We start from the raw sequence: 13,483 nt of genomic DNA, 5'->3' as shown, positions 1-13,483 counted from the left end.
TAAGCCAGGTTGCCATGGTAGAGAATATGAAGATACCTTGCCACACTACAAAAAGCCATGTTATCATTCTCCACACAGTCATTACTATTGCCAAGAATCTACTATAGAGGGCACTGATCTACAGTGTTAGAATGGAATTTTCATTCAAACTCAGTTAGTTAACGGCAAGAATTTCATATGGACCATGATAAGAATTTCTACTGATGGTAAATTTCATACGTTTAATATTAAGGTTACAGGCTATATTTTAATAAGCCTTTGATGAAAGGTTTTCTATATGCAGCTGTGACTTTTTAGTATGGAGATATATTATTTATAGTACATAGTGTAAATGGCAACTTTTCTCAAAATAGTTATATCAAGGTCAAGGTGACCTAATTGAGTCATCATAAATTACGTTTTTATACACCATTACGTACAATAAACCATAACGCATATCCTGTTTGTTTCAAATTTTAAATAATGGTTAGCAGATGGTGCACTCCACAATTTAGCAAGTGTTTAGTGGTCCACCCCAAGATCTAGTCATCGTGTAGGCATATTTATTCTTAATGAGGTAGTCAGTGTTTTTTTCCATTGTTTTTGTTCGCATTCAAACAGGCATTTGATCATTTGAAAAAAAGACCAATAGACAACATCCTGGCAATTAATTTACCTAAATTCTCTTAATTATTGTTTTACGTCAGCTAGAGCTCAAAAATTAATTTGTTCAAAGAGCATTCAAAATCCAGGCTGGAGGAAGAGTGCTTTTGTGAGCTTGTTTGCACAAACCAACCCCTAGAAAGTAATTTTCACAGCAGGAGGGGGTGGGCTCCAGCATCCTGTTGTATGTAATCTGTGCTGGCGTTACACAATAATCTTTCTTTGTATCGCTGATGGAACGAATGTTAATGTAGAGACAGCATCTGTGAGTGGGGCACCTGTGCACCATCTCTCATCATTGCCTCCTCACTCCCAATCACGGATGAGTGTCGTGCTCTGTGTCATGGCACCGAATTGTCTGAATTGTCAGAGAGCCGTGGTTACGTGGAACGGGCCACATGGGGACTTTAATCTGTGAAAAGAGGCATCAAGGGCTAAATTGAAAGAGTAATGGCCAGCTGACGTCAGAGGTGAACTTCATTGCACGGGATTCGGCATCAATTTATCAACCGTAATAAGGCTATCAGTTGTTTTTTGGGGTCTAACCAGAGCGGAATGCGGCTTTCCACCTGGACCGAGTTCTCCGTCGCCCTGGTTTTCATCTTCTCGCCTTGGTGGCTGTCAGGTGTAATCACCTCACGCGGCTCACAAATACCCCCCAGATGCGCCCACGTTTCGTGCCATAGGCCTACAAGAGGGACCATCACTCATATTTCCACACTTGTCACTATCGTCACTCCTCAACACAACAGCCTTGAATAGACATCCTAAATGATGTGCCATCCCCAGTGACTTCCTGAAAATAAACACTGAATGTATGCATGTGTTTTCTGTTTTCTTAGAATGAGTCACAGTTGGACATTGTTACACATTTAGTCGTGCTGTATGGGGCCCTTTTAATTAGGGCCAAACAGCAACATTAGGCTTATTTTGATAGATTTGTGTATACTGTCATGCCTATAGAAATTGATTGGGTTTTTAATGCAGTACATTTCAATTATTATTATTATCACTAAGCAATTCTGTTTAAGGATAGTTCCTTTAAATTGACTCTGGACCTTTGGCCTTGGCTTTCAGCTCAGTGACAAGTCCACAGGTCCTGCAATTAGGGTCAGATGTCTTGTATTAGTAGTGATGTTGTCTGACTTTGTGTTGGACACAATGGAACAAAATAATTGGTCTACCGTGAACACTGTGAATCCTGACGTCATTCTATTGATTCTGTTTGTCAGGACAGGCCACCGCTATCTGGTCTTGAAGTGTCACACAATGTATCGTGATGGACTGTGAGAAAAAGGTGATGTTCCATTAAGTAAAAGTCTGTGGGCCAATAAAACAGCCAAGCTTTTCCCATTAGGTGTTCATAGAGTGTTGGGGTAAGTGTGTTTTGCCTTGGGGGATAACTTGTTATAATACTATTGACAATAATATTGTTTGTGAATACCAGTTTTTAGTCTTTTTCAGTTATTATACACAATTGATAATATAACAAGCTTTTAAAATACAACACATTGTTAAAGATTAAACCAATGGTTTTCAACCCTTTTGGCACCTGACGCCTCACAAAAAGCAGTATGTAGTCCGAGTCACATCTCAGATGAGCTCATTTTGCTTTTTATTTTACATAAGTAAAGGATCTGAATACCTCTTCCACCACTGACGGCATGACAGTTTTACAATGTACCTCTGAGAGATCAACTGTAAGAGGGTGAAAGGATATATAAGGTTAGCGTGGGAGCAACATCTAGTTTCTGCATGGCTGCATCTGTCGCCAGTGTCACAAGTGTCTTTGCCATTCGTTGTGACCTGTTCACATCCTTTTTCCTCTGTGTTAGTGATCCTCTCTGGGAGCCTCCACTTGACATCAAAACCCCATTGTCCATGCATTTCTGGACTTTATTTGTACCAAAGCGGTGCACAGTCTGGCTAATGACTTGCTGGCTTCTTTTAGTAGAGGCTCTTCATTATCTTCTAGCCCAGACAGCAAGCAGTATAAAATAGCTCAAAAGGCAGTGGAGGCTCTATGGTTGACTCATAGTCGCTGAATTCCAGAATGTGTGTGCGTCTACGTGTGTAGGTGTGTGTGTGTGCATGTGCAGGTTTGTGCGTGTGTCCTTCCATGAATGTGTCTGTGCTCATGTAGGTATGTGTGATGTGTGTGTGGTCATGTGTGTGCGTACCCGGTGCTAAACAGGTCTCAATGGAACATCTTGTACCAACACTGGTTCTTTAAATCAATGTGGTTGCCTTTTCCATCAATAATAACAGGCATACTGAGGTCCTTCATCAGACACAGGTAACAGGGCCAATACAATATTCAATGGCCAGTATTTGAAAAATTGTAATATTCATACTTGAATCCTGTTATGAGTTCACCGCTAAGCTTTTCATTTTTTGTCAGATATCTCAGGATCCCAATCAGGTGGGAGACTGGTCTAATCAAGCCGTGAGTCATGTTTTTACAATTAGAACCATTAGAGTCATTGAAGGGCTCTCCACTGCTCTCAAGGTACCGTCCCTTTTGATTTTTGTTTCTCATGCACATTTGGAGTGCTTGTGACGCATAAATAAAACCCAGGTAAATTGTTCCTTTCCCTAATTGTCTCCTTGAATCTGATCATTAGCACTTCTTGTCTCAGGATGTCTATTCGCTTGGCTTTGACATCCGTGGGAACATCATATCTGTCAGTATGAGTAGCTACTGCCAGGGCTGAGAAATTCACAGGACATTGTTTTATAACCCATTACCTCGATACAACAACGTCAAAGTATTGCACCTTTGTCATAGTCAACAGTGGGCAGCACTGACATGTTATTCTTAATCCCCCTAATCTTGGTTGATTAAGATCGAAATAGACAGATATGCATTTTCTGACAGGGGAAGGTTACTTATCTTTTTGTCTCCCTGTTTCCTCCTGAAATGAGATTATCACTGTGAGGTCCTCGTCTCATGTTTTATTCGAGAGAATTAGCATTTGGACTTCTCTGATGGAGCCTAGGTCACAAAATGACTGTGTCGTGAAAGCAGTGAATGACAGCAGGCAAACAGAGATGATGGCGGCGTCACGTCAAAGAGACAAATGACAGCAGGAACGTGTTCATTTACATAGATGGATATGCATGTAGGCTATCACTGAAGAATCATTAGTCTCTAATGTTTATTTAACCAAATTGACTTCCTGTTTCAACACTTGAAAGTGTTTGCTTCATTATCCTGAAAGAAAGTTTTAGACTGCCTCTGCTTCACCCTTTGAGTCTGTGTGTGAACACATGCCAATGAAGTTGTGTAAAGAAACACTATATAAAATGATTACCTGCTGAATTGCACAGGGCAGCAAACGAAACCAGAGGCCAATTGAAACCAGTAATGGTTTCTTTGAGCTTTGCATGCGTCTAATTGCTGTGTTCCCCAAACTGCCAAATGGGGCAACCGACGGTCACTTAAAATTACCTTTCCGGTGGTGATCCTTGATTACTCTCTTTTCTGGATGTGATATGACTGCCACAGCACGCTAAATGCTCCCAAACGGAGGCTGCCTGAAAAACCTCATTAAAGTAATCATCGAGACATCGCATTCTCCTTAGAACACACTCCAACGGATCCACTGCAACCCGTGACCCTTCCAGCAGGCAGGAGTTGAGTGGAGGTCACTCCTGTGTGTGAGACGGGCCCATGCGCATTTGTGACAGAAAATTGCCATTGTCGGTTTTGCAGATAATTATTATAATTCCCTGTGAATCTCAGCCATTATCAGTGTGGTGTAGCGGAAATGGGGATGCTTATTAAAAGCTTGCTTGTGGCACATTTATGGCTTCATTCCCTCTCTCTAAAAGCCACCTCTTTCAAACGACAGCTGAAATTCCATTTCATCCCGCATCACAAGGTGTAAATGAATGTGCGTAGGCCATACAAAAGGCGTTCAGAATGAACTCTGCTCTAAACATAATTGCGACATCATTTGGTGCAGGGCTTTCAGCTCACCCCCTTTTGTTTTCCAGTGATGCAATCTAGGGTCCATTCATCCCAAATACCTGTCCTGATTGCCTGTCGGAGGTGCTCCATCCGCTCCTAACTCTTCCTCTCCCCACCAGCTTACTGGGTTGCCGAAACAACCCCATGTGCCCCCCAAACTCTCCAGTAAAAAATAAGGCGTCATTTCTTTTTAAGGGTGCAAATGCATCCAGGGCTCCGCATTCACACTCCTCACATTTGCACATTGACATCACACCTCTCAGTGATTACAGTCTCACCGTCAGAAACAATTAACCGATTCAGGAGGCAGTTTTCAAATCAGATGTGTGTGTGTGTCTCACAAAGTTGCCTCAGTAGTATTCAGCTCTTTTGTACGCAAACAGTTTTGAAATTCAGATGTATGTAATTTGTGAATGATTCACACATTTACAGAAATGTTTTTTTTTTTCACCGAACAAGCTACCTACTTACAGTCACGATCTTCTCTGTTCTGCTTTTGAGGAGAAACCAGAAGCTTTGTCTATGGAAACCACAGAATATCATATTTGAAGAACAAAGGCAGAACATAAAAGGACGAGCATGAATAGAGGGATTTAGACTCAAGACGAGTTGAAATATTTACAAAAATATGTTCATTTAAAAACCACTATCATCAAAATACACAAAGGAGTTTTTGTTCAGTAAGGATGGAGCTGTCTTTTCAACCTGTCATACATTAATAGTATATTATAATTCATAAGTATATGTATCGAATCTTTTAGTACACAATACCAAGATTAGCATGAGGAGTTAGTGCACAGAAAGAGACCAAAATTAATAAACGAGTTTCAACTGTCAGTTCTTATTTATATCAATTACTATTATGATGTGAAATTCATGAAAAGTTGTAGAAAAGTAAAACAAACCCCTACACAAACCTTTCAGGCTGTAATTCAATATGTTCATACGTTGACCAAATGGGGGCTTTCCTGTAACTGCTTACTCAGTGGTTCACTGACCCAAAGTGCAATATTGATAAAATGTGGCCAGTTCTCAACTTCCCAGCAGAAAGCTGCATTGTATTTACCTGATTCTCCACTGAAACAATCATGAATAGGTATACCTCTAAGGAGTTGTGTTGTGACCAGGACACTTTTCATCCGGGGCACTAGCTCTTGGTATAAACTGCATACTCCATAGCGGGTATTTTTCTGTATGGTGAGTATTTATCTCCATGTCCCATTCTCTCTGTTGCAGTGTTGTTCTGACTGTACTCAGCCTGCTTCCCCTGGGCCTGAGTGTGGATCTAACGGGCCTGTATGGTACCTTTACCTCCCCCAACTTTCCTGACGCCTACCCCAACAAGGATCTAACTGTCTGGAACATAACTGCTCCAGAGGGCCACAGGATCAAGCTCTACTTTTCCGCCTTCAGTCTGGAACCCTCCTTCCTGTGTGAATATGACTATGTTCAGGTACTCTATGGCTCTAAGTCGTAATTGATAGGAGGGTAGAGATTCCTGCTTTACGATGACATATCTCACAATGTCTTTCCTTGTTATAATTAGATCTTTTCAGAGGGCAGTGAAGCTGTCCGCTTTTGCGGCGAGGAGGAGAAAGATTACGACGACGCCCCCAAGAACACGGCACTGCACTCAGCAAAGAACACCATGTCAGTTGTTTTTCGATCCGACTTCTCCAACGAGGCAGAATTCACTGGCTTCAAGGCTATTTATACCACTGAAGGTATTTCTGCCAAGATGTAAGAGAATGGGCAAATAAAAGCAGACCTATCGCCCAGCATTAATCTATATTTGGCTTCACTGATATTTCCATACCAAATACTCACTGTGCATGAGCAGTGCTTTACCCTGTTTTGGTGTTAAGTGACTTCTCTGGTGTTTTTTGGCAGATATCGATGAGTGCTTGAGCACAGTGGATGGAGAGCCAGTGTGTGATCATTATTGCCACAATTATGTTGGTGGCTATTTCTGCTCTTGCAGAATGGGATACCAACTCCATCCAAACCAGAGAACCTGCAATGGTAAGGGTAATACACAGAGGAAAACAGAGCAGACAGCCTTTAAATAATTTTACTTCTAACATTAGGCACAGAAAGGTTAGAGTTCGATCATGCAATATGGATAAACTGAGTATATTGACTAGATGGGATACTTTTGATATGTTCCTTTGAATGTTGAATTATTGTACCTGTGATTTTTAAAATGTCATACAATAATGTAGTACAAAAACAAATCTTGTTTGGTTTAATTAAACAGTGCTTTATTCTCTCCACATAAGTAGCACTGGTGTTTGGGAATGAAGAATATGTAGCCTTACATGTTGAGAAATGTTACTTGTTGACCAATAAAGTAGACTTTGGATCTGCCTGAAGTTGAGGGTCAGTGTCTGATTAACTATGTACTCTGAACTTTGCTCCATTTAAATAGACAAAAACCAAAGTGCTCGAGTTTGTTTTTGTTGCACCCTAATGGTAGACTCAACGTCAGTGATTTTCATAAATATTAGGACATTGTCTTATTCTGGTCGCACAACTGAGCTAAATAATTTCATTTTACTCTCGTACCATGTTCTGAGGTTCTCTCCTCTCCAACACAGCTGATTGAGATAAGAGAGTTAAGAGTTGTGTACGAAATGCAGAACGTTCGCTCTTCGGGAAATAGCAGCACTGGGTAAATTATAGGTTTCCATCAGCTGACAGTGTGTTCACAAAGAATATAACGTAATAAGCAAGTGCGGAAACTGACGGTGTCGGCTTCAATGGACTTTTGAGGAAGGCATGCTTACCGTGTTTGACTTGGAAAGAAAATCTAATGATCTCTTTTTCATCGCGTCTCTATCTCAAAAGCGCCGAAGTTGTTGTGAATAGAGCACTGGTATCCCGGCCTGCATCTGGGAGAGGCAGGCGCAGGTTGCACAATAGCAGGAGTGCTGGTTAGCCGACTGCAGAGAGGCGGGCCGCAGAATAAAGCAGTTGATCTCTGTCTGTCAGCAAGACTCTGGGTTAATTATCGCGGCTGCCTGAGGGAGGCGTGCTCCGCAGTGCAGCAGAAAATTGATACCTGTTTGCAGCTGTAATGGTGCGCCGAGGCAGGGTAATTAATCACAATTACCATCCCGGACGTTCCTGGTAATTGTTATTCTTTGCTTGTTGAGGAAAAAAGTGGCGTCACGTCATATCTGGAGATGAATAGATAGAGATGACGACCCCTGTTTAAATTTCCTTAATTATATGAATAACCAGAACTCTGCCCTCTTCAGATTGTTCCATCCATTTGTGAACTTCTTGTATGTTCATCATTTAGGCATAATTTCCAATAAAATGTACTCATGGTTTGGTCCTCATGGTGATAGGACTTAAATTGATTTGCTATTTGTCTGGAATTACATTAATGACTTGTCTCTGGGGGAGTTAGTCTCATTGTGGGTTTGTGTGTGCATGTGTGTTTGTGTGACTTCTGCAGTTCAGTGTGCTGGCCAGTTGCTGACACAGACGTCAGGGGAGTTCACCAGCCCAGACTTTCCGAGCTTCTACCCCAAGCTCAGCCACTGTGACTACACCATACTCCTGCCTGAGGGCTTCAACCTGACCCTGGAATTCCAGGAACCTTTTGATGTGGAGATGCACCCAGAGGTCCCGTGTCCATATGACATCCTAGAGGTTTGTGAAGTGCATTGTTGACAGGGAATCTCATGGATACTGGCAGCTGTCAAAATAACTGTAGCTAGAAAATCACTGTCAGACTAGGGAAAACAGGGCCATTTCTGACGTTAGAGGGTAATACCAAATAAGGAGTTACTTGTGGTATTTCTCAGTGAGTGAGTGTCATCAGTGAGTGTCTTCACCCATGGTAGGTCTTGGCATGTGATAGATGCTGTGCAGGTTTTATCATGTTGAAAGCCTTTATACTTTGCCTTTTCAGGCTGTAATCTTGTCTCTGTGAAATGGACCCAGAAATAACCATTTTCAATTATGTTGTGCACAAACATGACATTTATATATGGAGTCTTCCTGTATGTGAATTTTCGAACAGTGTTATTTACTCTAAATCAAACAATCATAGTAGCACACTGGTAGTGCTGTTTTATATCTATGAACCATTATTTGTACACGCAAGGGCCTGGGGCTCAAGAAAAAAATGCATTACTTTTACAAATACTATATTGGCATCTGGGATAATAGATTACTATTTTGTTGGTTTAAGACCGTAAAGAAAGAAAGAAAGACCACAGGGTATATAACCTGTCAGAGATAACAGCTTAATTGATTACTCTAACCTAGATAGTGTATCAATTGAAATCCACAGACATTAAGGACAGTGTGTCATTTTTGATGAAAAAATGTAAATAGCTCAGGAACAACCGGTAGACGTAGCTAGCTAAAGGACCATAGGGCAGTATCCTGTATGGTAATCTAAGTTCTATTTGCACCCACGACCAGTGTGTTTGAATGATTGTGCCAAAAATTATATGGTAGCCCAAATTGCTTGAGGAGCTGAAACCACAGTCTGTTAAGCCATCATGGGGATATTGGGGGCATTCTTTTTTTCATCATTAAAGACATATGAAGATATGAGGTTAGGTTGGTATTAATGAAGGTAAAAGTTTAATGTATAAACACGCCCCATAATCACAACCCAATGGAGCAGTATCAGACTCATATTCTGACTAGAATTATGAGTATGACATCGTCAGGCTATCAGGCACCTGTTTAGCATTCCCCTTTTTATGAATGATAGTAGCAGCAGCTGGCTTGAGTCCAGCGAGGCAGATGCAAGGTCTCACTAGGGGTACTCTTCTGAAGGGAACGCATGATCACTGGTCACAACCTTCAACATACTCCATCTGATACAATAAAAACCTAACCACCAAATCCCAGAGATTAATACGTAATGGATAGCTGCCAACAAGGTCTGGGTTAATTGAACTAACCTCAACTAAAATTAAACTGTTTTTCATCTGATTATGGGGTCCTGCCTCAAAAATAATGATTGTTTTCCCAGACTGTGTGTGGCCATTCTTTCACTGTGCATAATCAGATGAATGAGCTAATAAATCAGACAGGACTTCCAGGTGTTATTCATGTCGACCCCTATACCTACAGCAGCCTCTTCAGCAGCAAAGCGTGGTTCATCACGATAGACACAGGGGCACTCTGTAAAAACACACCAATCAGTGAGCTGAAGGCTAATAAATAAACAATGTATTCTACCTCATGCTCGCTGATGAGGCTTGCTGGTCCCCCTCACCTCGCTCTCTCCCCTGAGATGTATGGCTGTGCTGTTGCTTGCATACATTGAGTGGTCTGTTTTGCTCTTCTCATTCTATTGTTGTGTGTGTGTGTGTGTGTGTGTGTGTGTGTGTGTGTGTGTTTGTGTGTGTGTTTGTGTTTGTGTGTGTGTGTGTGTGTGTGTGTGTGTGTGTGTGTGTGTGTGTGTGTGTGTGTGTGTGTGTGTGTGTGTGTGTGTGTGTGGTTTCTTGCTCTGTGGGTGTCCAGATCACAGCAGGTTCACGGGAGTACGGCCCATTCTGTGGAACCACGGCTCCTAGTAGGATAGAGACTAATAATCATGAGGTGCGTGTGAAATTCAAGACAGACGATTCCGGAAGAAACAGGGGCTGGAAGATCAAATACACCAGTAAAGGTATGACGAGTTGTGACTGTTGCAGGGGTAGATAAATGGTTAACAATACAAAGTAAACATTCTCTGTGATTAATTGCTTAATGATGCTTCAAGTTATGTTTTTTGATGATATCTGAATTAAGTTTAAATGATCATTTCCCTCCATTGTATCTACGATGGTGTGAACACTTCTACCATGTTGCACCATATACCAAGAGAGGCTGAACATGTGTAGACCATTTAATAACTTTCATCCACTTCTGGATTTCACATACAGCTGTGTCATGCCCAAACCCAGTGATTCCTGCCCATGCTCGCATTGACCCCCAACAGCCTGAATACATCTTCACAAATACTTTCAGCCTCCGTTGTGAAACTGGCTATGAATTAAAACTGGTAACTGAATTGAATTTATGATGTGACCATAAAGACTGTTTATTGTATTTTTGTTCTTCAAATGAAATAACTCCTGTTTTCCCCAGGGTACAGAATATTTGGAATCATACCAAGCAAATTGCCAAAAAGATGGCACCTGGAATGCTGAAATGCCCATCTGCACACGTGAGTCATTAACACAGCAATTTATATTATCCATTAAAAGAATGAAGAATATGATGTAATAATTACTGTAGCTAATTTAAGTCTCAGCTAAGGTCACATGTAATAAAGTGCAATTAATAAACAGATGTATTCATTTTGTTTTTGAAGTTATTGACTGTGGAAATCCTACCGAAATTCTAAATGGAGCTGGCACATACACCCAAACCACCTACATGTCTGTTGCTGAGTACACATGTGACGCGCCATTCTATACGACGAGAAATGGAATGAACGGTGAGCATCTAAAAGCACGAAAAACAATTCAGATGACGTGGTTGAGGTAGAAGAATAGCCTCTCACTTTTGCACTCGCAACTGTGTTTCCCAAGAAATCTATACTTGTGACCATGATGGTTTCTGGAAAGACTCATCTGGTGACAACAAACCTCCGGAGTGTGTACCCAGTAAGTGATTAAATGTATCTCTTCTGACGTGATATACATTATAGGTACAGTGTGTAGTTTTTAGTGGCATCTATTAGTAGAAATGAAATATAGTATTCATAATTATGTTTTCATTACCTTTCAGCACCACCACTAGATGCCACTAAAATACTAAACACAGTGCCTTTAAACTAAAGTCACATCCCTATAACCTCTCAAATACAACCAGTCATTAGTCAACAAGCATTGCAATTGCATGAGAATGAAGTAGATTGTACAATAACAACACCTTTGCATCAGTTGTCCTATATTGATTTAAAGTTTCATGATCTTTCGCAGTCTGTGGCAAGCCAACATATGTGCCTCTGGAGAGGGTCATTGGTGGTGAGACAGTACAGAAGAAGGAGATCCCTTGGCAGGCTCTGGTCATAGTGAGGGGCCGTATGCAGGGTGGGGCAGCCCTCCTCAGCGACCAATGGATCCTGACAGCAGCCCACGTCGTACAGGATTACGGCGACGTCTCCAGTCTAAACGTGAAGATGGGCATGGTGAAACGCAACGACCAAGAGGCGGTGGAAGGCCTACCAGAGGAGGTCTTTATCCACCCAGACTATCACCACGGGGTGGACTACAACAATGACATTGCCCTGATCAAGCTGCAGAAGAGGGTACCTATCAATGACAGGGTCATGCCCGTTTGTCTGCCAGGCAGAGATGAGCGATACACTCTGAAGACAGATGAGATGGGTAAAGTGTCTGGGTGGGGAGTGTCAAGCTCAGCTCGCAAGAGCTTAAACCTCCAATACGCTCACCTACCCGTGGTTGACCATGGGGTTTGTAAAGCTAAATATGATGAATTTAAAGATAAGAAACTAACTGTGACTGAGAACATGATATGCGCCGGCCTACCTGAAGGTGGCAGGGATTCCTGTCAGGGTGACAGTGGAGGAGCTTTTGTTTTTCAGGACAGCCTCACTAGCAGCTGGTTTGTGGGTGGCATCGTCTCATGGGGTCACGGTTGTGCTCTGGCCGGCTACTATGGAGCCTATACCAAAGTTAGCAATTACCTCTCCTGGATAGAGGACACCATGGCTAAGAACATATGACATTTTGTGGTATATTTCATACATGCTTTCTGTTAAAAGGGAAAGCAAAATGTAAACATTGAAACAAGTATTTTCTACTTCCCTTTGCTACCCTACAAGGGTTTATATGCTGCATTGGATTATGGTACTCCATGAGAACATGTCAGTGGTTGCTTTGCATGTAAGTGGCTTAATTCCCAGAACCTGCAGTAGGAAACAATCATTCCTGCTAAGAACTTAAGCACACCTAACAGCCACTTGTTGCACTTTGAATGCGTTTATGTGAACGGGTGGGGGGGGGGGGGGAGGTGTTGTTTAAAAGTCAAATGAGCCGCTGCGTGGTCTCCAGACCCCTGATCCGTGATGTGCAGCAATTTACCCCTCATGCATAATGGAACTGATCTCAGCACCACCAGTGTCTCCTTCTATCTAAACACCCGTTAAAGGTTTCTCTTCTCTCGTGTAATTGCCTCTCCACTGTCACTTTAGACCTGCAGTCTCCCAGTGATCTCCAACCCTGACAAACACCCATGTGTCCCATCTGAAATTCTCTTGCCATGCTCACTCTTGGAAATATTTTCACCTTGTCTTCATAAACATATAGTCATCACATCAACAGCCTTGTTGTAATTAAGATATTGGCATTGTAACGCTTCAGTAATTTTTTTTGAGGCAGAGTGATAATGTTTCCCCTTTAAGAAGAGAAAGACACAATAAATACAATGTTCAAAAAAAAGAAAGAAGAGAAAGACAGGCTATTTAGTGGTTATTGTTCTTGGAGGAGTCTAAGAGCACAAAGAGCATAAATGGGGGAACACATAAGCCTTTGTTGTTTGTTTGTGCAACAAATGTTGCTCACAGTTGGCTTGCTTGCCCCAAGGGTAGATACAGTCTAGTGACAATGCGGGCAAGTGTGTTCATCGGCCCAGCGTATGACATTACCGTGACATTCTGAGACAATATCCCCCCCCCCCTCCCCAAGCCTGATCTTTTTGCACGTCACTAAACCATAAGTAAGTGTAGATGCATGTGAAGATGAATCTAGTGTTTTCCAGTCAAATACAGTCCTAAAGTTTATGAAATGTGAAAAGAGGATATTGAGTGACACATCATACTTTGTACACAGAAATCAATCCTTGCGCAAAAAAAGCTATTAATGTCTTCCTGAGTAAGACGTC

The 13,483-nt window shown here is 41.8% G+C and overlaps 1 protein-coding gene across 1 annotated transcript; it reads left to right on the top strand.

The window, feature by feature from the left end:
- Positions 1–5,571: 5,571 nt before the first annotated feature.
- masp2 (MBL associated serine protease 2) lies at positions 5,572–12,326 on the top strand (the record flags this gene model as incomplete). The annotated part of the gene is made up of 11 exons (XM_080853816.1): positions 5,572–5,585; positions 5,852–6,068; positions 6,162–6,339; positions 6,506–6,637; positions 8,079–8,275; positions 10,112–10,259; positions 10,516–10,634; positions 10,721–10,799; positions 10,947–11,072; positions 11,167–11,241; positions 11,560–12,326. The coding sequence occupies 11 exons, from the start codon at positions 5,572–5,574 to the stop codon at positions 12,324–12,326; spliced, it is 2,052 nt and encodes a 683-aa protein (XP_080709942.1).
- Between the last annotated feature and the right edge of the window lie 1,157 nt (positions 12,327–13,483).

The sequence above is a fragment of the Sprattus sprattus genome (assembly GCF_963457725.1).
Source record: "Sprattus sprattus genome assembly, chromosome: 16".
Classification (NCBI taxonomy): Eukaryota; Metazoa; Chordata; class Actinopteri; order Clupeiformes; family Clupeidae; genus Sprattus; species Sprattus sprattus.
The sequence above is the reverse complement of the archived record's forward strand: the minus strand, read 5'-3'. Positions and strand labels throughout refer to the sequence as shown.